At 31.9% G+C, this 26,340-nt stretch overlaps 1 protein-coding gene across 4 annotated transcripts in view; it reads right to left on the bottom strand.

The window, feature by feature from the left end:
- Positions 1 to 26,340, bottom strand: part of CTDP1 (CTD phosphatase subunit 1) — a 145,649-nt gene that overhangs the window by 51,309 nt on the left and 68,000 nt on the right. For all 4 annotated transcript variants that reach the window (XM_031946741.1, XM_031946742.1, XM_031946739.1 and 1 more), the window contains one exon: positions 16,191 to 16,356. In XM_031946741.1, the coding sequence (XP_031802601.1) occupies positions 16,191 to 16,356 (166 nt within the window). The remainder of the gene's footprint in view (positions 1 to 16,190; positions 16,357 to 26,340) is intronic.

The following is a 26,340-nucleotide window of genomic DNA, read 5'->3' as shown; positions in this document are numbered from 1 at the left end:
TAAGGATGGACAGAAGCAGCTACACCCAAAGAAAGAACACTAGAAAATGAATGTAAACTGCTTCCATTTTTGTTCTTCTTCCCGGGTTATTTATACCCTTTAAATTCAATTCTCCCTGAGCAACAAGAGAACTGTTCGGTTCTGCACACATATACTGTATCCAAGATCTACTGTAACCTATTTAATATGTATAGGACTGCTTGCCATCTGGGGGAGGGGGTGGAGGGAGGGAGGGGAAAAATCAGAACAGAAATGAGTGCAAGGGATAGTAGTATTGTAAAAAATTACCCTGGCATGGGTTCTGTCAATAAAAAGTTATTTAATATTAAAAAAAAACCCCAATAATTCCACATTAAATTTTATTGGTAAAAACATTCAAACCAATAAAATCATCTGTTTACATAGCTTAAGTCTGAAAATATTCAATATAGTAATCCAAAATCATCACACAATTTCTACTCTCTATGGGCAAAGGTTAAAAAAAAAAAAGTCTTCATCTTAGATAAATTTAACTGTCAGGGAATGACCAGATAGCATTTAAAAATAAAATGAAATTTTTTTAAGAAGTAGAAATGTTTGTATGCCTGTTTGTTTAAAAATAGATGTCATATGTCACTTCTGCTCCAAATGAACAGATTCTGTTAAGATTTTTTTGAACTAACAATGTTAGATATTTATAGAGGATAAAGTGGGGATAATATTTGGTCTTTTGTTACAACAGAGTTGTTTAAGAACAAATAAAATAATATATACAATTTTCTTTGAAAAACCTCAAAAGTAGATCCATTAGCTATTACCATCAAGATGCAGTTCTAACTAAATAATAGGCAATGGGATATAAATCAAACACAGAGATTCCTGTATAGTATGTTGGTGAAATACCAAAAAAAAAAAAAAAAAAAAAAAAAAAAAGTAGAGGGGAAAAAAGGCCGACAAAAGCACAATAAAAAGAGATAAAACAAGGACAAAATAAAAAATTTAGCCAGGAAAAGGAAGATTAGAGAATAGAAATGAAAGAGGAGAGAGGGAGAAAAGGAAAATAAAGGGACAAGGATACAGAAAAAGCAAAATAGCTCAGTTGTGATCTGTTATATTTCTATGGTACCTTAAATGTTTTTGTTTTTGTTTATATGAGAATCTACATAAACGAGTTTTAATCTCCTTCTTTCTTAACCCTTCTATTAAATTTCTTAAAGATATGTCATATGACAAATTTGAGTTTCTTCTGCTTGTCTATTAACAGGTATTAATAAAAATAGTTCAAATTCAAGCAACAGAAGAGAAAAATAATCCATATCTCCTCAGCAACTCAGTAATATGTATCATAAGTAAACTATTTTAAACAGCTTATATAGCAAATTCAAAGGAAACAATAAAAATGGTACCATCCAAGTGTCCTATATTCTAAACTCTCATTTTGACTTAATAAATTTTTATTAAAAAGTTCAAATAAAGACTATATAAAATCTGGTAATATTTAATAAGCATTTAGAAGCAAAATAAATGCACATTTTACACCTTTACCTCCTCTAGGTGTGTGTGTGTGTGTGTGTGTGTTTTAAGGAGAAACAAAGTAAAATAAAATACAGGCAGAAAAACTATTAAATTCCCACTTGGGACACTAAAAATTTATCTAAGCTATTAAAATATAAAGTAAATTACACGAAAAATCCTTCTCTCATTTAGCTTATTTCAACATGGCATAAGGAAGCAACAATGAGGAAATGTTCTAACCTAGTGATTTTGACTTTGTTCACATGACATATTTGACACTGTTCAAAAAGCCTCTGACAGGGAATACTTTCTGACAGGTTAACATAGTTGTACAAAACAAACAAACAAACAAAAAAATTTCAAATATAAAGCTAATTATAAAATATTTTAAAGTAAAACCTTAGTATAATTTCAAAAAGGGATAACAACTCTTTACTCTGAACAGTTAACTAGAATCAAGTGTTTCATTTAACATATTTATTTACTGAAATAAAAGTGTTAAAAAAAAAAAAAACAACCCAAAACCTGGCCTCTGTGTAGCAGTAGTAAGGAGATAGAACAGATTGTTAGATTTATGATCAAGAGAAGGCAAAGGGGAAGCTAGGTGGCATAGTGAATAGAGAGAGCATCAGCCCTGAAGTCAGGAGGACCTGAGTTCAAATCTGGTACAAACCATTCTCAGAAAATGAAGGTCAATTATTCTTCTGGCTGAAGGAGAGGAACTTTTTTTCTCCCAGGACCACTTCCTCTTTTTCTAGTCTTGCAATGTTATTTTTGGAGAAAAACACCAAGAGTGAAGAACACTACAGCAGCATTGTTCATATAGTGGTATCCCTGCTGCCATGACATAAAGGAGCTTAGAACTGGATCATGGGGACAAGAGATAGTAAGAAAAAGGAGAAGGATGAAGAGAAAAGCACACTAGTGTATATACAAGGCATTAAGGTGATCTTGTGATTAATGTAAGTGTTCTCTTACGTGAAGATGCAATGTTAAGAAACCAAATCAGTTTCTCAAAAACATATGAGTTTTCTTTTTAAGACTACTAGTTTTTAGCAACTTCAAATGATCAATAGTAAATAAGTAAAACTTACTGAACTGAAAATAATAAAAGACAGACTAGTTGGAATACAGCCCTTGTCAAAAAAATAATGTTCCTGGGCTTCTCTCTCACCCCATCCTTATCACATATTGCAGGTGAAGGAGGGATTTAATCTATATAAGGTATGATGAATTGGTCTCATTTTCTTTTAGTACATTGACCTATGATCTGCTTCATCTATTTTCAGTCAAATGTTCAACAGACATACAGTTGGTGGGGTTTCATGGTAAAATGAAATGTGGTCTCCACAGTGTCTCCTATGACTTCTATGCTGAAATGAGTAAGAAAAAATCTGTCGAGACAAATCTGGAGTACTCTAATACAATGTCAGAAAATAATAAGCCTGGGATAGCCTTGACATTCAGCTTATTGTAGTCCATGTCAAAGACTGACTATCAAAAGAGAAAACTGGGGAATCTGTTTATAATATTAAACTTTCACAGAGTTAATATTTTTCAAATCGATTTGGCCTTAGAATAAGATATTATTAAGTTGTTGGGAGAAGAGGCAGTAATATAGACATGTGCTTTGTTCATAACACTTTAAAGTAACGCAAAGCTTGGAATCTAGTTTTTGCTGTAAGTGCATAACTTTCTCATCCCCACAAACTTTCATATGGATAAAAATAAAATGAAGAAATTAGCAAAGCCTTAGCATATATTTCCTGTCTGCTGGGCTTCAACAGTAGATTAAATCTATAAGAAAAGGAAAGATTATTTACTCTGTTACTAGAGATACCAGATAAGTACAATTAAAGCAATGTGAAGAATCTTATCTTTTCTAAATTAACTATATGTTCTGAACTGTTACTAAAAAATGTAATTAAAATATTAAGTGTTAATGATGCAAACAAAAAAGCAACAAAATAAATATCTGTCAATGTAAAAGTAATGTTGTCACTGCTCAAAAATCTGATCATTCCATTAAAAATACAGAAATGAAGATTTGTTGTTTTCAATGCATATAAACTCTTTACTAAATAAAGTCAGAATACATCCCAGAAAGAATTGAGTAAAAGAAAATATTTACACAATGTATCAGAAATAGCTATTAATGTTTACCAAGTATAATAATTACCAACAATTGTTTAGCACCAAATTTATATACATGACTTCATTTCAACATATAAATAAGCTTATGAGGAAATACGACAATATTTTTTAAATAAAGAAAATGAGATTAAAAGTGAACGGATAATTAATTTGTCTAAGGTCACAAAGCTCTTAAGTTTTTGGATGCAAGAATCAAATCTAAGATTTTCCTAAGACCAGTGTTATTTTCACAACTAAAGTTACTTGTAGATGAAACAATGCAATGTTCTAAGGAGAAGAGGATGTTTCTAGTATTATATAAACTTGCTTCATTCATACTTCAACAACTTAAAAGAATTAGATGGGCAAATCAGCATTTCATTAAAATCACATACTTTGCTCTTAGGAAAACAATATCTTATTGCAATTCACATGTGAGTATGCACTGTGGTTAATACTTCAGGGGGAGGAAGAGGCAATTATATGAAAAGAGATTTTTCATCAGATCATACTGGCGCCACACTGAGAACAGCTGCTATACTCAAATGAGGGAAATGTGGCAATGTAAAAATATCATAGCAGTTATTATCAAGACTTTTCCAACAGGAATCATGTCAGGGTCAAATCTCATAAAATGTGTAGAGCAGTTTAACCTATAGCAGTAGTTAATAGCATTATTACTGCCTGAGAATCTGTCGTTTAGAACTGTTGCTCCAGAGAATATGTTTGAACTTGAAAAACAAATTAGCTATGAACTATAATTAGCTCCCACCAAACTTTTCAGTTTTCATTCATTTGTGATAACTGACCTAGCAATCCCTGAGATTCATAATTTTCTCTAAATTCCCAGGCTCTCATTACCTCATACCAAGACAATGATAATAATAGTGATAATAACTGATCATGGTGAATCTGCTTTCAATTTAAACTATTACGTGTACAATCAATCACTCCCAGACAAAAGAATCTCCATATTGACGTTAATAACTAATATTCACACCCCTAACAGGCCCAGCTTTACTGTCCACTATTCTCTAATACAAACCCCCTCTATTCTAACCATTTTGGTTAGCTAATTGTATTCCACATATAAAGTTCATTTTCACCAATATCACTTTTTGTCTTTGTAGCTTCCCCCCATCCTCCATTCTATGCTACAGGAATTCATCCTCTCTGCCATAACCAATGATGTCCTTGCTAACAAATCCTACATCCTTTTTTCAACTCGACACATTTTGATCTCTAGGAGCACCGACATTGAAATGGTAGCTAAAACCATGGGCACTAATGAAATCGCCAATAGAGGATACAGAGAAAAGGGGAAAGGTTCAAGGACAATGCTTTGGTGCACAATTACACCTGGATAAGTGATCTAAGCAATACATTCTGGGAAGGAACAGCCAGATAGAGAGGAGAAACAGTGAAGAAAAAGCCCAGTCATTAAAACCTGAGTGAATATTGTATCCAGAAATAGGGAGTGCTCAGCATCATCAAAATGCTGCAGAGAGGTCAAGAAGGCTGAAAACTGAGAAAGGGCAATTTGGCAATTAAGGATGAGTTGGTAACCTTGGAGACAGCAGAATCAATTTAGTAATGAAGGCAGAAATCAAATTGCTAATCTATGAGAAAATGAATAGATGCCTTAAAAAAAAATTGTCTCATTCATCAACCTAGCTCCAAAAAAGACTGGTTTAAACTATTTAAAGCAAAATATAGGTGCAGATATATGATATTATTATAAGTCTCCCAGAATGACTATATGTGGGTGAAGGAAGATTTTTAGGTGAAAAGATTTTAATGTGACATTAAGCAAATAAAGAGAAGTGAGCTAAAGGGAAAATGAATTCTGTCTTTGTATTAATACTTTTAAATATTTTAAAGAATGACATAGCATCAGGCCAATCTATATCTTTACTTGAGATGAAATCTCTTTGGAGACAAAATAATGAAAATAAATACAGTTCTTAGTATTTACACACAAAAAAGTAATCAGCTCTTTTCTGGAAAAAATCCAATTTTCACATAAATTTTATCTTATTTTATAAAGCAGTGGGAAGTATATAACCTATTAACTTTAAAAAAAAAAAACTAAAAACGACACAACAACCTTCTCTGGGCAGAAATGGTCATATTAGATGATGTGCCATGTGACCAAACATAAATACCTTGTTTAGAGGGATTTTTTTTAAAAATGCCAGGCTGCAAAAAGGAAATTTAGGTATTTTTCCTATTTCTGAAAACTGCAGTGAGTGCAAGTTTTCCTTATACCAACAGAAAACCATGTGAGACTTGCTGAATGTTTTTTTACTTTATAGATAAGACATAATTGGAATTTTTAAAATTAAGGAAAGGAAAACATTCTATTTGCCATGATAAATATTTATGCTACCAATGTAAACTACCTCAACTAACTAATCCAAAACTAAAAATTATCAGAAAAAATTACCTTTTTAAAAATTATGGTTCATTCGCTTAAAATGGATTAATTTCCTTGTACTTGGTAACTAATACTGCTACATTTTTATTAGCTGGAACAATAAGAATTGTAAAAGGTTTATATCCCCATAGTAGGGCATATGCAAAATGAAGAAATCAACTCAAGCAACAACAAATTCTTAATTGGTTGGTACATGTTTGTAGATATTTTCAGAAATTTCACAAACTTGATCACCTATTTTAAATGGTTTATTTCTCTAGCTGGAAATAAGGATTAAAATTATTTATTGGATTTTTACACAGAAAAAATTTTAATCTTAACAAATGCTACATAGCATGTCAAGGCACTTTAGCAGACAAGAAATTCTATTTAACAAATAATTGTATAAACATTTTCTTTAATGTCCATTTTAAAAAAATTACACTATGCCAAATGCAGTTATTAATTCTAATACCATTGATCGATTCACATAAATAATGTTATATAATCATGCTTTGGATTTCGCTTTATGCACAAATCTTTGCTTCTCACGAATATGGCTTCACAAATTCACAGAATTTCAGAACTTGAAAGGAACTCAATGTCCATCTAGTCCAAAATATAGCCAAGAAAAAATTCCCTCTACAATATAACTATTTATCAGATATCTATCCTTTGCTCATAGACTTCTAATGAAAGGAGCAATGAGAAACTGATTTCCTTTCAAAGTCATACGTATCAATATGAATTGGGCGTCAGCTATAAGATGGTTCTTTTACTCAGCCTCAGTTCCCTGTCTCACTCCCCAAAGAAGTCAATCAAGATTTGTTACTTCAAATATCCTATAACTCTCCAATCTCTTTCAACTGGGGACTTAATTTTAATTTGGCTGAGAAAACTGGGCAACTAAATGCCATCGCTCACCTTTCCCATTCTCTTCATTTCACTTACACACTTTTGTCCTTCTCCCCATTCTCTGACAAGGTGGCCCTTCTCCTAGCCAAAGTCAACCTCCTATATTCATGTACTCTTGATCCCATCTCCTCCTCCTTTTCTTTAGCAGAATGCATTTTCCCTTTTTCATTTCTTTTCTCTCTTATCTATTATATTCTTCCACTTTCAAAAATGCCCAAGTCTCCCCTATTCTTAAAAAACAAAACAAAAAACAAATCTTCATTACACTCCACTTTCCCTTTCAAGCAACTGTCCTATATTTATCTTTCTTTTCTCAAACTCCTTTAAAAAACAAAAATAAAAACTATCTATGCTGTCTGCCTCTATTTCCTTTCTTCATATTTTTGCAATTTAGCTTCTAACGTCATCACTTAGCTGAAATTTGATATAAAACTTGAATGATCTTGAAATGGCTAAATCTAATGGGGCTTTTTCAGTCCTTATTCTTCTTAACCTATCTACTGCTTCTGACACTGGTGATCACATCTTTCTCCTGCACACATATTTTCTGTGGTTTGGGTTTATGACATTACTCTTTCCTGATTGTTGTTCTACTTCTTATTATCCCATAAAGCTCTCCCTAATTGTGAGTGTTCCCCCTCCCCTCACCCAAGCTTCCTTTTGTTCAAGGTACCATCATCTTTCTGGTTTTTATCAACTTGGAGGTTAATTCTTGTCATTTCTATATTCACAAAATCGTTTTTATATGTTTCCCTCTTTCCACTCATTTAGACACCTCCCTGTTCTATGCTGACTCTTATCTCTCACCTAGATTATTGCAAAAGCTTCCTACTTGGCCTCCTGGCTCAAGGCTCTCACCACTCTAGTCCACTCTACATATTGATGTCAAAGTCATTTGCCATAAGTGAGATCTTGGATTTCTCATATATACATGTTTATTCATAGGCTTATATATACATATTCATAGGTATATATATATATACACACACACACACACACACATATGCACACAGACACACACATAGCACACAGACATCATATTTTGAACCTCTAATGCCTTCTAAATCCTCAATAGTTAAAAGAATCACCTTAAACACTTGATATGGCAACAGGACTATCAGACAGTAGTGTTATACACAAAATTCTTTCATTTTAGGTATAACATAAGAACAAGCAGCAACACAACACAGATCAATAGTTGTAAATTGAATAACGAATGTCAAACTTGTTCTTATTTTGGGACAAAAGTTATGAGTAACAGTCGGGGCTCTACTGTTACATTTCTTACATAATCTATTAGGACTCTACATATGTTTGATAAATGCTTAGGAAATAGAAGAAAACTATCCCACTGAGCATTTTGTACTGATGAAAGCAAAGATGCTGAGAATAGAAATCACAGAAAAAAATAGTGGTGCTTGAAACAAATTACTTAACTGTCAAAAGGCTAATACTTTCTACTAGAGAAAGAGCAAAATAGCCAACTAATCTGTTGATTAAATTTTCTTCAATGTTATTATGCCAATCTAATACAAATAGCTGAAATTTTCTTACTAGTGGGAGGGAAGCAACTTGAGATTTCTGGTCATTTCTCTCCTCCATCCTACAGGGTTTTGTGGCTGCTGCTTCAGCTTCTGTACCTCATTAGCAAGTTGAGGAATGTTATTTTACTTCATACCTCCCATTGCTAACCTCCCCAACCCTAAACCTTGATGTCTCACTTCAAATTTGGCCACCTCATTCATTATGTTCTCTGGATTCCTAGTCTGAAAACAATCTTTCTGTCATTTAGATTTCTTCCTCTCCTCTTCCTTTTGGCCCTTAGAAACCTGGTTCCATATAGATCATATTATATCATGCCATAAAATACACCAACTACAAATCCTTTCATACTTCTTATCATGGTCTTTTGTATTACAGAATCATTTCTAAAATCTTGGGTTGTCATCACTCAATGACCTTTTCTCCTCTTTTGAGGTTTACACTATGAAAATTTTGTTTAATTCTTTAGTTTTAATAAATCTAAGCAGTTTTCTTAAATGATCATTAGTTTCTCCTCCATTTGCTCAAAAGGCAAGCAATTATATCAATTATACATGTGAAATCATTAAAACACATTTCCATATCAGTTTGGTTGAAAGGAAAAAGGAAATAAAGTTAAAAAAAAAGTACTAAAATTTAAACAAGAATTCATCAGTTCTCTCTCTGGAAATAAATGGCCCCCAAAGCAAATTATATGGTAGATGTAAATATGCCTCTTCATATCAATTATGAACAATTAATAATAATGAAGAAATCAAAGATATATATAACCCCAAAAGAAGGTAGACTGGTCATAGAGTAGGAGTGTAGATAAAAATGAAGATTCTTTGATTCACTTGCTACCTAGCCTTAATCACTGAATGAGTGGGGTGTTTCAGTTAAATTGAGACCTGTTGAAGTCTTCAGTTACTTAAAATGGTCAGAGTTTCCCCATAGCATCTAGAGCCATTTCCAGTTATCCTGATTAATATCGAGCCATTGGACCCAGATGGCTCTGGAGGAGAAAGTGAGGGTGATAACTTTGTATAGCCCTCCCTCACTTAAATCCAAATCACCTGCATGTGATGGCATCACCTTCCTGATGTCATGGTCGTCTTTAAAATCGAAAGACAAACAACAACAAAATACCTAGAGGAAGGTCTCCAGCATGATGGGTGGATCCTCTACAGAGGATTTATGGAAGGACAAAGATAAGTATTGCACAGTTTAAGACAAAGAACCTATATTGGTATAGTGGGATCTGAGACCCATGTCTGTCACTTAAGCAAAAGCAAAAAATTATAGAGAGTTATAATCTCTCTTTCCTCATCTATAAAATAAAGGATTATATTATATGTCTCTATTTTGACTTCAGTCTTTGACCTTATGAACCAATGAGATTACTCCTACTCCTATATTCTACACTACACTACTTGGTGATTTCATCAGTTCCCATAGACTTAATTACCATGTCTATGAAGATGATTCTCAAATCTACCGGGATCCTAATCTCTCTGCAGACCTCCAATTTTACAACTTAAATTACCTTTCAGACATCATGAACTAAATGTCCCTTAGATATCCTAAACTCAATATCCAAAACAGAACATTATTATTTCCTTCCCTAATACTTCCTGCTTTCTACCTTCTTTATTACTGTAGAGGGCAACATCATCCTACCAGTCTTTCCTAGGAGATATCTAGGATTCTTCACGATCTCTCATTTCCTTGGAATAGATCGCAGCAGAGCCTTTGTAAGTAAGTTCCTGCATGGGCAACAATTTGCAGGGGGCAGAAAAACAAGATGCTGTTGCCCACTCAGCCAGGTGTAGGAAGTTTGGGTTGTGCTAAATGTTTCAAGGTTCTAATGTATCAAGACTTCAGCACAGCCTTGTTAGTGCCAATCACAATGGCTGAAAGGTTACCTCCTCTGGGAGGAGACAATCCTTGTTTTGTAAATTCTTAGACCAACCAAGTTCCCTGACACTGCTTTGATTCCATCTGCTTTTATGACAAAGTACAATCTCCTGGTAATTCTTACTTAATGAACCTCCTCTCCCACTGAACCCCCATATCCAATCTGTTATCGAAGACAAGATTTCATCTTTGTTACACCTCTCCAATATGTCCCCGTCTCTGACACTGCCACCACTAGTATTTACCTGAATTACTGTAACACTCTTCTGCTAGTGAGTCTGCCTGCTTCAAGTCTCTCCCTACTCCAATTCATCCTCCATCCAGTCACTAAAATGATTTTCCTAAAGTGCAGATCCTATTTACTCTTTTAATCAAACTCCAATGTCTTCCTATTACTTACTTCTAAGAGCAAATACAAACTCTGCCAGCTTCCAAAGCCTTACATAATCTAGCTCCCTCCTAGCTTTCCAGTCTTTTTAACACCTAACTTTTCAATATGCACTCTTTGATCCAGTGACACTGACCTTTCTAGCTGTTTCAGGAACAAGACACTCCATTTCTTCGCTCTGGGAATTTTCTCTGTTTTCTATTCCTATAATGGTCCCCTTCCTTCACTCTGTTTACTGATTTCCCTCTAGCTTCCTTAAAATCTCAACTAAAATTCCACCTTCCACAGGAAGCATTACCCAATCCCTCAAAGGATTATTTTTCTATTATTAATAACTAAATTGGGGTTGATGTTTTTTCTTTTCTATTTCCTCATTTAGGGATATATAGATTCAATAGAGCAGTCAGTCTCTGAAGAATAAGGTGGACCATGAAATAGGCCAAATCCTCCAGGAACATTTTCCTCAATCTTGGGTTGGACCTACCCAACTAGGAGAGTTGAATTCTGGATCAAGGTGTAAAGAAAATAGAATCTAAATAAAGTGTTGACATAATAGCGTTTGAGTCAACCCCACAGTTCAATTTAAATGAGCTGGGTGGAGATGGATTCCAAAAGCCTGATAGCTTAGAAGAAGCTGAGTCTCAAGATCAAATCAGGAGCTCCTCATTAGAAAAAGCCCATCAACTCATTCACCAAGCAAGGTAGATTTTCACCTATCAGGGGGACCTCCTTTTTCAAAGTATTCTGGGATCTCCATGTTTGATCTCTGGTTATGGAGAGAGATCACTGACCATCAACTTAATGATTATTTGCTAACCTAATTAATGAAATGATGATTAATGACCCAAAATTCTGCCTCTTTTTATTCATCACATAAATAAACATTTATTATAGGCTCTTTAAAATATTGTTGAACTGAACGGACTACACATGTAGTAAAACTACTATTAAATGATTTTGATGTAACTAGTTTCAGAAAAATGAAGAAAGACTTCACCAAAGAATCAAAAATAACTAAGCAAAACATTAGGATTTAAATGAGAAATTATGTATTTCTGCTGTTTGATAAAATGACATGGGCTGAGTAACTAATTTGCTTACCTGTGCTATATAAATCTAGATGGTATGCTAGGCACAGCAAACCAGAACCACCATCTGAAAACAAACTCCACGATTTCAATGTTCAAAAAGTCTTCTACATAACCTAACCTATCTTTCCAAGCTTAGCACATTGTTGATAGATATCTATAACATCCTCTAAAAAAATCCAGTCATCCCTGTATTGAACACAACTAGTATTCTTCCTTTCAAAAGCACTAATTATAATGAACTCAATTATTTGAATGGGAAGTAAAGTTATATTTAATGTTGCATCTCTAGAATAGGCGAGTTTGTCATCTTCAAACATTTCTTTTATTTTATAAGCCAACAAACATACATATGCACTTATTCCAACAGTAGGAAGAATTGGGTCATTAATTTTAAAAACATCTTTTTTCTCAGGTCTCAGTGAAAGAATGTGGTATGCAGGAAGATGTTTTCCTAGCTATTTCAGACAAATGTTTGAATGACACATGAATAATAATAATCACCTTATATTGCCTAAAATAAAAATTATATAGAATGCCAATTTCTTATTTCATTACATTTGATCTAGAACTTAGGTCTATCTCATTTTTGCACAGTAATTAATAGTAATTAAGAATGGGCACAACAGTAAATATGGTCATCTCAAAGTAGTCTGTTACTAGCATTATTTGCAAATTTAAATATAATGAAAATACGTATAACTTTTTTTATGACTGGTCCACTTTGTTAAATTATTGAGCTGAAATCAACCTCCTTTAAATATATATACACATCCACTGATCCCACTAATAAACTCTGGCTTCAAATGAAATATTAGCCTAACTACTTAACAACCTGCCAAATTAAACTTCCTTATGTGAGAGGTATGGCTTCAAGTCTCCATGTCATTTTATTCACCTTTTATCTGTATGTACCCAAGCTTGTCAATATCTTTCATAAAAAGTGGGGCCCTGAAATAAACACAATACTCCAAATGTAATTTGACGAAGTATTATGCATAAGCTTTACTGGTTCTGATAAAGGTTGTAAAATTTGCCTCACAATTTCAGGTGCCATTTAAGTAGGAATTTCTGCCCCCTAAATTAGTGTTAGTGAAAGACAAAGCCCTTTGTGGAATTGAATTAATTTTTTGCTTCTTAATATGGAAATTGTAATGAAACCCAACTTTTGGGTAAAGTTCTTCTTGTTTAATATATTTCTTTGATAATCTATCAGAACCACATTTAGCTTCTTAGCTTGCTTCTGACAAGTTCAAGCATTTTAATGTCCTTTGTAATTTTTCTTAATAAGCCTTATAAAAAATGCTTTGATGTTTCTTTCTATGGTACAGTAGCTTCTTCAAAAGTTGTTTTTGAAACAATCAAGATTAACTTCACTAGGCAGACTGCCTGCCTGCTGGTAAGAGGTGCTTCCCAGGGATACTGAATATGTTCTCAAAGTGAACTGTTCCCTAGACTTATCAAGAGTTTAGAAAGACTGTTCATAAATTCAATCAACTACACGCTAATTAGTACTGCTAAAGTAAAGGATAACAAAACAAAACTGCAGAGCAAAGGTTGTTTCATTTTTGCATTTGTATTGAATTTTTGCAATGTATTCTTCAAAACATAAATACTGAATAAATATTCAGTTGATTATGTGTATGCACAGTAATTAATAGTAATTAAAAATGGGCACAACAGTAAATATGGCCATCTTCAAAGTAGTCTATTACTGACATTATTTTGCAAATTTGAATATAATGAAAATACTTATAAAATTATGAATTATGTTGATAAGCTAATTCATATTTTATAAGTATTTTCATTTTCAGAAGAGAGGCATTTACCTTGAGAAACAAGAATAAGTCTACCAGATTAGAAGGTTTCTGTTGTCCCTTCCCTAAAACATAACAAAATGTCCACTTCTCAAATAGGCCAGTGATTTCATAATTGTGAAGCTATCATGACCATGTGTTTTCTGTATATAAAGTACAGGAAATGACACTTATTCAAAAGTCCACTTGCTTCAGGGAGACATCCTTTTCTGTATGTCAAATGATATTTCTCTCCTGCTTTGGCCTAAAACATACAGCCAACATAAGCTAGCTGTTTACTGACTTGTAAACTGCAATCAAGCCTTATTCTTCCATGACATTACAAAGTACAAAATAAAGGAAAATTATTCAAAGAAAAAATAACACTGAGAAAGCAAGAAAATATTATTTAATCATCATAAAAGCTTTACCCAGATATCTAAATAAGATGTTAGTGTATAGTTTATTTAATTCTATTCAATAAACTCTAATAGCTCCCTATTTCCTCTAAGATAAAATAAAAGCTCCACCATTTGACTTTTAAAATACTTCATAATCTGACCTCAACTAATCTTTCAAACCTCATTATACATTAGTCTACTTTTCATATCTTATGGGCTAGCCACACTGGTTTTATCCCTACACATTTCACTATCTTCTATCTCTATGTCCTTGCATTGCCATCTCCCTTTTCTGGAATGGACTCCTTTCTCTCTCCTCCAACACCCAGAATGCTCTTGTGCTAGTTTCTGTATGAAATCCCTCCTGATGCCAATTATCAATGCCCTTCCTCCATAATGATTTTCTATTTACTTACATGGGTACATGTTACTCCCAACAGAATACAGAATAGAGAGAGGGATTGTTTCATTTTTGTATCTGCACTGTATTCTTTATTTTTTTGTTATATCCTCAAATATACAGTACGTTCTGAAGAAATATTTGTTGATTATGTAAATCAAGAGTAATTAAATTAGAAGAGACATAACAGTAAATATGGCAATCCTGAAAGTAGATTGATACTAAAATTATTTTACAAATTTTAGTATATATAAGACAATAAAGTAATAATATGCAGTTTCTGGTAGGGTTAAAAATAAAAATGTTATTTTTCATTAGCATGGCCTATTATTCTCGATCTAATTTTTACATAATTTTTTCTTCAATGTACAAAGAACTGAATTAATTTGGTTGGTTAAACTAAGAGTTTCTGAAAGACATGCAGGAATTAAGAAATCAAAGACAAATTTCTCTTTAACCAGAATTGCTTATTAACCTTAAATAGGTGCTATAAATCTATATATTGTTATCATACAGACCCACATAATGATAGAAATAAAAGAGCTCTTGCATTAAGAGATTGCCAACTTAGTGCCTGGGGAATTACTGCAAGAGATCCATAAATCCCTAAATAAACAAAACTTGTCTACTTGGAAAATACATGTCTTGTAAATATGCATATTATAATTTTTTTCAAAAATATTCTGGTATACTCCAATGAATAAAATCTAAATTCAGTTAAAAGCATTCCATAATTCAAACTGATAAAATTTAATCTATTGCTAATATCTTTCTAATTCAGCTTGATTAAATTTTGATAAAGATTGTAAATCTTAATTTTAATTATTAAGTTTTAAGGATTTCCTCCAAGGAAGAAAACGACTATATTTAGTTTAAAGTTAAAAACAAACTGTAGGTTCCACTGTCATCAGAACCACAATACAAAAAAAAAAAAAAAAAAAAAAAAAAAAAAAAAGTGAATCTAAAATTATTTAACTAATTAAGAACCATAAAAGCATCAGAAGCTAAACTCTCCACATAACACCAAATAAGAAATAAATTACAGAAGCTGAAAGCATATTAAAATTCATTAGGAAAGATCATTATCACTATACTACATAGACATTTTTAACAATTCTACTGATCCACTTATACAATTCTACTAAATCCACTTATAATATATTATAATTAAATATATTAAATTTATTTATTAAATATATTAAATTTATTTAATAATTCTTAATTTTATTTATTTAATTAAATTTATTGTATTATGTTAATTAATTTAATTAATTAAATTTAATAATAAATAATAACTATAAATTAAATATATTATAATTAAATAATTAAAATATATTTTACTACATACATACCATGCAGTAAAAATAGAACATAATGGGAAATAATACCTGCATCACAAAATGTACACATGATATCTTATGCCCATATTACTGAATAGTTTCATGTATCTAATTTAATTTCAAGTACTTCCTGATGCCAGAAGTTCAAATGTAAAGAAACATGCAAATATAACAATAATATAAATACAGTAGTATTTCAAATTTGCTACTGATATGCAATTACCAAAATCTAGAGAAATAAAAGTTAGCTGGAAAAGAGAATTGAATGTATAGAAATAAAAGTGGTTATCAATTATGACCACTGTCAACAACAGCCAGCACTTATGGATTTATATTCTTAAAACCATCTCTTTAGGTTCCTGGCATTTGGTCATGGCTCACCTCTTTATCCATACTTTCTAAATCCTCTTTACAAAGTGTGTATAGCGGCATTGTTTCAGACATACTTGGCTGTCGTTTTCTTCTGGATGGACCAGGCTGCTCATCTTCATCTTGACTTGTTGGCAATTCTTCACCAAACATCTGTTGTTGATGTGGTTGAACAACTCTGAAAAAATTTCACAGGTCCCATATGAGGAAAAATAGTTTGAAGTGCATCATTTCAGCAATGAATCAGATTTTTGACTCTTGGGAGTTCACAAATAGAGAAATACCAACACAGTGAAATAATTTAGTATAACAAAAAATCCATAAGGTTTCAAAATACTTTGCCATTTGATTACTTCCTTTTTTATTATTTATTTGCAATTGTATGTACTCAGAAGGATTCAACAGATCCTATTTTTAAAAAAACCCACACAATTAAAAAAAACAAACTGATGAAGGCTAGGATCAATATTTAAATTCTATCTCTGCCGCTCATCGCTTGTGTGACTTTGAGCAAATCACTTAACCTCTCCAGGTTTCCTCTGTAAAATAAAACTGTACTAGATTACTTCAAATATCTCTTCTAGCTATAAGAAAATGACAACAAAATTTCCTTCCCTTCAAAAAAACCAAAAAAAATCCCAAATCCCTATAGAATAAATGATCCAACAAAATAATTTTTTGATGTTTGCTTCTGTTCAAGTCAAAGGGAATTTATTTTACATTGTTTTTCCCCCTCATCATGAGTTTAAAGAAAAAGCAGCTAGTCAACTTAGTTTGAAAATAATAAATGTTAGGTGATCTACCTTAAAATAGAAAATCCTGAATTTTTAGCAGCCACCCACTATTAACAGTAATATCTGGGGGAACACTTCTATTTTCAGTTTAGTGGTCTATTTGCTTCCTGGCTATTCTAGGGATGTTTAACACATCAAAATGCTACTTGATGGGTGTGGCATATAATTAAATAATATTCACTCCTATTTGCAATGCCAATAATACTTATTTTAAAAGAAAGAAAAAAAACACTCTGAAGTCCAAAGAATTCATGAGAAAGACAGTAAACTAAATGTAAGTTGATATAGAAAAATGAGCATAAGTATGATTTACTTAGTTGTTGTTCAGTTATTTTTCAGTCTTGTCTGACCCTATGACCCCACTAGGAGTTTTCTTGACAGAAACTGGATTTGCCATTTCCTTTTCCAGCTGTATTTAACCTGGTCTGTGGAAAGTACACAATTTAAAAGATACTATTCAGCTGACAGTTTTCTTGACAAGAGAATAACTTCCCATCTAGAGCAAAATGAATAATTGGCCAAAAACAATTAAAGAACTATGAATAGTAGTTAACTGCTAAAGAAACAAGAACTCTGAAGATGGAAGTAGCACTAGGTGATCAACAAATAAACATTAAGCACCTGCTATGTGCCAGATATTACACTGAGCACTGAAAACTCACCAAGAACCTATAGATTTTTTTCAAGTTCTTCTACTCTTATTTTCTTTTCTTCTCTACTCTTAACTACCTGTTTATGAAACGTTTAAAAATTTAATTTATTCTTTGTCTTCTATAAACTTCAAAAAATGATCTGGCTAATCAATATTTCTCTTTATAAAACAAACCACTTTTTAGTTCTACATAACTTCTTTGTGTCCTCCACTCAGTAACCCTTGATCCTTCTCTCTTCAGCCATGAAAGTGGAATTTGGTTTAAGGGGAATCCTATTACTGGAGCTTCTTCCACTGAGTTCAAATAAACACAGAATGAATGCTTTATAAAGACTTGCTTTCATTTGGGGTTTTCACAACACTATCCTCTACACAGTACACTCTTGATTCTCCTCTTATTTGCCTAAGTTTGTAAGAAATTTCATTTCTTTCTACATCTCCAGTTTCATAATTCCTGAAGAAAATACTCGTCATCCCTATTTCTATATTGTGTGTGTGTTGTCTTGTGGATGCTGGTAGGGAATTGGAAGCAATATTGAAGCCATCTGGGTTCAATGGAATGTAAATATTTTTCTATTTACCTGCAATCATCCTATAGACAGCCTATACATTTCTCTTCCACTGTCTCAGATAAAAGGGAAATGTATAGAAAGATGATCTTTTCCTAGAATCTGTAATTAGTAGAATTTATATTTAAAATGTAAGTTCTAATCACAGAACTATTATTAAAATTACTTTTTTCATGAATAAAATGTAAAACTTGATTTTTGAATAATGAAAATAAGAGCAAGTAAAGTGATGAGTGATTAAAAAAAAAAATGGGATCAAGCTCTAAGGCTTTGGAAATCTCCTATGTAATTGAATCATATTCTACAAAAGCTTTCTACTATCACATGATACGAGGAGTTTTGTGCTCATATATACTGTCTCATTTGAGCCCCAAGACAACCTTATAAAGAAGACAGCACTGGTAATAATTAAGTCCTGTCTCAGAGATGAGAAAACAGAAGCTTTGGGAAGTGAAAAGTCTTGTCCAAAATCACAAAGCTGCTGAGCTCTAGAAACAAGTCTAGTGTTTAGCTGCCTGACAAGCCAAATAGAGGAGGGAAACTTTTAGATATGAATATCACATAGACCAAAGCTTCCTAAACTGTGGGTCACTACCACATAGCACTATTCCCGGGCTCATGTAAAAGCTTCTTAGTTAAAAGGGGGTGTGACTGGAAAAAGTCCAAGTAGATTAAAATGAAATTGGAAAAAACAATAAATATACAAATACAAAAATGCAAATAATATTAAAATTTAAAATTAATGTGCACCTATAGGGAGGCATTCTTATGTATGGATTAGCATCCCTTCTTTTACTGGAGTTTGACACCATTGCTCTATAGTAACAGATAAGGGAATTGAATGGAAAAACAACAACAACCAGTTATTAAGCACTTATATGTGCCAAGCACTGTGATAAGCACTGGATACAAATAGAAAAAATGAGACTGTTCTCAATGAACTCATATTCTTAATTGGGGGAGATAGTGCATAAGGTCATACAGAGAAGCATGGAAGTCCTAGGAGTTCAATGGTGGGGCAGATGGCAAAAAAATTCTTAAGTTACATAAATATAAATAGGTCATGAGAGAGAGAGAGAGTGAGAGTGTGAGAGAAATACACACAAAGCACTATAGGGCACAGAGGCAAGGCAGACGATAAGAACCACAAGGTCTTAGAAGGCAATGCTACAGTAGATGATAAGGGAGTCAGTCCTTTATCTCACTGATTATTGACTATCACTTCATCAAAACCATGAAAGCAGTCAAGAAATCCTAGGGGAAGTATAGGAAACTTCTGCTCTTATAATAATAAAAAGTGAAGGATATCATCATCTGGTTGCCTGGCCAACCTGGATGAGGTTCTAGGATGGTTCAGGACCAACAGAAGAGGTAAAAATACCAAAAAAAAATTACATAAATTGGAAAAACAAAAACAAAAAACTTGTGAGGCACTGAAAATAATCTTGTTCAGAACATTTTCACAACTCTTGGGTTTTTACAACAACCCTTTGAGTTAGGTATCCCTATGTGGATGATCTACAAACCATTGGCTCAATGCATGATTTGTTTTGATTGACTTTACTTATCTGTTACAGTAGAGGGTTCACAAGGAGAAAAGGTAGGAAGGGAAGAATGAAAAAAAAAAAAAAAAACTTTGGAGGAAAAAAATAACAATTTTGTTTCAATGCTAAATTATTGAATTTTTAAAAAACGTATATAAAAAGAGTGGTGCATCAGCGGAATAGATTAGATACACACAAGGCTTGAAGTAATCTAGAATTTTATAAACCCTCAAACTGTTAAATAATATTAGGAACATCTCACATTCCATAACAAAATAAAATCAAAATGGGTACATGATTTGGGCATAAAGGATGTTACCATAAAAAAATGAGAACAGGGGATAATCACCTATTAGATCTTTGGAGAAGGGAGGAATTTATGAACAAAGAAGCACTAAAGGAAATTATGAAAGGCAAAATGGACAACTTTAAATTAAAAAGGGTTTGTGCAAACAAAATCAACAGAAACAAGATTAAAAGAGAAGCACAAAGCTGGGAAAAAATCTTTACAGCTAGTGTTTTTGATAAAGGTCTCATTTCTAAAGCATATAAAGAACTGTGTCAAATTTATAAGAACACAATCATTCCCCAAATGATAAATGGTCAAAGGATATGAATAGACAATTTTCAGATGGTGAAATCAAAACCAACAAGGCATATGAAAAAATGATCTAAATCATTAATGATTAGAAAAATGCAAACTAAACTCTGAGATATTATCTCACACCTCTCAGATTAGCTAAGATGACAGGAAAAAATAATGATAAATGTTGCAGGAATTGTAGGGAAACTGGGACACTAATGCATTGTTAGTGGAGTTGTGAAATGATCCAACTATTCTGGAGACAACCTGGAACTATACCCAAAGGGCTATCAAAGGGGGTATAACCTTTGCCTACAAGTGCCATTACTGGGTCTGTATCCCAAGGAAATCATAAAGAAGGGAAAAGGACCCACATGTGTAAAAATGTTTATAGTAGCTCTTTTTGAAGTAGCAAAGAATTGGAAAATGAGTAGATGCCCATAAATTGGGGAATGGCTGAAGAAGCTGTAGTATATAAAGATACCTTTATATACCTTTCTAGGCCTTTCTAAAATCAGCTTGTTTATAATTTTTTATAGAACAATAATATTCTATAAAATATTCTATAAAAAATGATAAGCTGATTTTAGAAAGGCCTAGAAAGATTTACATGAACTGATGCTGAGTGAAACAAGCAGAACCAGAAATACATTGTATACAATAATAGCAAGAATGTATGATGATCAATTATGAAAGACTTGGTTTTTCTCAGTGGTTCAGAGATCTGAAGCAAACCCAGTAGACTTTGGACAGAAAACACCATCTGCATTCAGAAAAAGAACTAAGGAGACTGAATGTAAATCAACACATGCTAAGTTCATATCTTTTTTGTTTGTTTTTTTGATCTCTCCCATGGTTCTTCCCTTTTGCTTTGATTTTTCTCTCCCAACCCGATTCATTAAGCAATGTATATGAAAATAAATACATTTACTAGAAAAAAAATTGTAAGTAACAGAAGTTCAAGGTTTCATTAAAACTTTCCTTTTTTTTGTTCTTTGTATATCAAAACAATTGTTTATTGATAAATTTATAATAATAATAAAAATTATGTCTCAGAAAAGCTAAGGTCATTGCCAACTATGTAGCCTACTATGTAGCCCACAAGCAGAACCTGAAAACCTTCATTTTCTTCCTCCTGTGTTGTTTTTCCTATTATCTCATTTAAAAATTAGCCTATAATCAATCGCAATAGCTTAGAGTCATATGCTTCAAACTAACATTTCAGAAATTACTGATACCTGTTCTAGGACTCTCTAAAGTTGGTCTAAGCTTATTTTCTAATAATTAAATGATATTAGAGATACAAGTTTGATTAGGCCCATTCCAACCAATTTTGTACTCAAAAGGTATATTCAAAATGTCTATAAGTCATGTAAAGATATAGCTAGTCATTTACATTTTGCTGGAAATTGTCACAGTTTTTGTTAAAAATAGTTTCTTGAAAGCCATTCTCTATAATGATACATTAATATAAATAAATAAATAATAAAAATTATATAATACAATAACAATATGAAGTAATATTTTCTACACATTTTGCTGCTTCAGAATTTTTCTAACTGGAAACTCCTTTCCTGTAAATGAGATTTGTTTTTACCTTTAAGCTGCTCTCTAGAATACAAACAATTACATGTGTAACATATTTAAAATGGGAAAACTTTTAGCCTTGAGAAAAATTACACCATGGAATTGGTCAAGATATTAGGTGCCTAATTAGTATATTCCTGAGTGTCCTGCAGTAGCCTGTACTAAATTTTTTTGTACTATATTTCTACTTGTAATTACAAATCACTATGTAAACATGCACAAAGGAAAACTGAATCAGAGAGACATGATCATACACAAAACCTTAATTACTAGAGAAAAAACCTTTCTAAATATTAAAGTTGAAATTACATAATTAAAGAGGAGTAGTTTTTATTGTTTTCCAAACACATATTGCTACACTAAGTATACAGAATACAAATTCTACCTTAATACAATGCACTAATGAGAAAAATACAAGTCTGTCCTCATACTTCAAAATGTAAACTGCTTGAAAATAAAGTAATTTGTACCTTTAAAAAGGAAAACATTTCCCTTAAAATTCTGTCCAGTTTGTTCTTCAGATTAGCAACCTCCTTTCCCCCCACCCCCAACAAAAGTATTAAAGTAAACTTTAGATTAGAGTCAGTTATCACAAATTCCAAATAAAACTTGTACCAAGAATAAAAACTTCACATAGCATTTTTTGACTCTTGATTAAATCCATCACTTCTGTGTAGTCTTCTAACAAAGTCAAATATTTTAAATCAGAATCTTCAACAAATGATATTTGGTAAGTAATTGTTTTCTAAATGATCATGAAATTGATCACATTTCCAATCTTACATAACAAACCAGATTTCTGTCCAATAGGATTTGTAATAATCAATAATTGTATGAGTAGGAAGAGAATTATTAGAGTGGGGTATGTGATGGCTAATTACATATTTTGGTAATTTAATGTGACATTAAGTCCACTTGAATAGAATACAAACACCTTAAGTATTAAAAACAAAAGCAAAAAAAACCTTTAGCCTTGAGAATAACTACAACATGGAATTTAGTCAGGAGCTTTGCTTGAAAAGCCATCATAACCTGGCTAGTTATCATTTTATAAAATAATTTTTCTAAGAAACATTCATTTTTGCTTTCTGAACCACAAAATCAGCTACAAAAGAGTAAAAAATAATAGGATCTCAAAGCACCCTTCAAGAAATCCAAGGAATACTTAATATTTTGTTAAACATGATCTGAATTCTTTAGAGCAATAAACATCAATTCCTAGCTGTTAAAAATCATCTCCTCCTCTCTGAAAATAGAAGACATGTTTACTAGTGAAAGGAAGTTCTACATTTAATATAAAACTAATTACTTTAGTTTTTTACTTTAATTTACTTTAACAACTATATGTCATTAGTAAGTATATGTGATTAATAGATTAATACCTAATTCATAGAATACTCTACTGGTGGAAAACAAAATAAACAATTTTCATTCCTTTAAAAAGCACTGATTAGAGAAATGCAAATTAAAACAATTCTGAGGTAGCACCTCACACTTATTAGAATGGCTGATTTGACAGAAAAAGAAAATGATAAATGCTGGCAGAGACTTGGGAAAATTGGGATACTAATGCACTGTTGGTGGAATTGGGTACAGTCCAACCATTCTTTAGAACAATTTAGAACTATACACAAAGAGCTATGAAACTATGCATACCCTTTGGCCTATTAGTTTTATATCTCAAAGAGATCAAAATAAAGAGAAAAAGACTCATTTGTACAAAAATATTGATACCAGCTATTTTTGTGGTAGCAAACAATTGAAATCTAGGGGCTGTCCATCAACTGAAGAATGACTGAACAAATTATATGATTACTATTGAATACTATTGTACTATAAGAAATGACAAGCATGATAATTTCAGAGAAACCTAGGAAGACTTACTATGTACTGATGCAAAGTGAAGTGAGCAGAAACAGGAGAATATTATATGCAGTATATAATAATATTGTGAAGAATGATAAACTGCAAAAGAATTAGTTATTACTCAAGATAATGATCCAAGACCATTCCAAAGGACTCAGGATGAAAAATGCTATCTCCACCTCTAGGGAGAGAACTGATGAACTACGAACGCAGACTGAAGCATCTTTTTTTTTTTTCCTTTCTTTCTTTGTATTGTTTTATTTTGTTTGTGCATCTTTTTAAACAATATGACTAATAAGGAAATGTTTCCTATGCTCATGCATATATAACAGAAATTAAAATGCTTGCCTTCTTAATGGGGTAGGGTAGAAGGGTTTGGAGGGAAGGCTAGGAGGCTATTTTGGAATTTGGAACTCAAAAATGTTTAAAATGATTATTAAAATGCTTTACACCATGTAATTGGAAAATATTTAATGAAATAAATAATTTTAAAAAATAAAGTGCACCAGCAATTTGATCAGTTTATATATATATATATATAAAACCACCTTGGATGAAGTGAAAGCAAGATGGAATATGATCAATCAACAATTTTATTGCATTTGTTTTAATCCCCTATATATTTCATTAAAAGTAATAATGTTACAATGACAGAAAATTAGAGAGCATTTCCATCATCAAAGGGAAAAATAAATGGAAACTACTCAAACTATAGAAAAACAAGTAATCTGGGATTACAGTGAATTATTTTTCTTCAAATTCCTCCTAAATCCACTTGTTTTGAACACTTCTCTACATTTAACATTTCTATCCAATATATTTTTCTAGAAGGTAGAATTCTTTTTACCGTTCATCATGGTATAAATTAGGAACCCTATAGTCTTTGGATTATCATAAAGAAAAATACAGACACATTGATAACAATCATAAGCAAGAACCAACTTTATTATTGTTCAAAGGTAATTTTAGTCATTAAAATGGGCTTATCATTATAACTTGAGTGCAGAAAACTCCTTATGTAAGATGAAAGCAAAGGACAAGAAGGAGCGGATGGAACTGTGGTAAACAAATTTTCCAAACTTAATATTATCATGCTCACTGAAAGATCCATCACAAAACACCAATTACAAAGAAAATATTTTTTGTCCTTATACGTCAAGAATGAAATTAGACTGAATTCAAAACTCCACAAAAATATGACCACTATTATACCATAAAAGTCTATAATCTAAGAGAAATATTTTTAAAAAATGTTGTAAAGGTAATTTGTCAAATAATTGGAAATTAAGGTCATGCTACTCCTGTATTTAGTTTTGCCAGTAGTAAGAATTAAAAAATGTGGAACAGAAAACACTACCTCTTTTCCTTCAGTCCTACAGGTTGAAAATAGTATTATTTCCATGAGACAGGTAAGAGAGAGTAGGGACTTCCAAGTCAGATCCTCAACTCTTTTTATTCTATTCTGTCATGTTGAAAACAATGGACCACATTAATGTGAAAATAGCACAATTCCTGGTCTAGAGGGAGCACTTAATGAATGGCTTGTTGTTTGACTACTTGACTATTCTCCACCATAGTAGAGTAATAATTCAAGTGAACATCTCACTAAAAACAGTAATAATTTTAAAACCAGTAAATAATGCACTTTGATGTAAATTAAAGTTGCAAATTAAAAAGATGAAATTTATAGAAAATGTCAAACTCCTCATGTGAATTTCAGCTGTAATTGTACAAATTTTTCTAACAAGAAACTTCCAATAAACTGAAACATTTGTCTCTTTATAGCATGCCACTTGGAACTATACTGCTTTTCACATGTAAATTATACACATTTTAGAACAAATCTGCTGTTATCTGCTGCTGTATTATTAGTGCTATCCAAGTTGAATACAGTGTCTTATTTTTTTACTTTATTCAAGTTCAGCATACCATCTGCAAGTCTGTTTTCAGACAACATTTAATTACTTTCTCTCACGTATCTTTGTAATTCTATAGTTTAATGCCATTTATTTCCAAGTACAGCTGAGTGATTCAAATGGTTTTTAAAAATTTAAAACTGTATTTTCCATAACTTTTCTGACAATATGCCTAGGTTTTGCACTTGATTTTGACTAAAGAAAAAGAATAAATTAAAAAACTTGTGGCTTTATGTTCAAAATAGTATAAATAATAAGATTTATTTTTAAAAATTCATCTAAACCATACATATAATGCAGATCTTCCAGATGCTTTAAAATGACAAAATATAGTACTATAAGAATAACAAATCAGAAACTAAATTTCACAAATACTACATTTTACAGACATGTAATGATCTAAAATGGCTACTAAGTTCCTATTACTGAAAATATAAGATATATAATAAAGCTCAGGATCCAAACTTTTAAAAAAAATCAATATCCGGGAAAATTCTTAAAGATCCACAAGTCATGGTTCCCTCTAATAACATAGCTTACAACCTAAGCTTTAGATTTTTAAAATTTTCTTAAAAATTCTTTATTATGAACTTAACCAAAAATATTTCAATGTATAAAGAAAAAGATTAAACATTAAACAGAAATTTATAA

Source organism: Sarcophilus harrisii, chromosome 1 (assembly GCF_902635505.1).
Source record: "Sarcophilus harrisii chromosome 1, mSarHar1.11, whole genome shotgun sequence".
In the NCBI taxonomy this organism is placed as follows: domain Eukaryota; kingdom Metazoa; phylum Chordata; class Mammalia; order Dasyuromorphia; family Dasyuridae; genus Sarcophilus; species Sarcophilus harrisii.
Note: the sequence above shows the minus strand (reverse complement) of the source record. Positions and strands in the feature narration are given on the sequence as shown.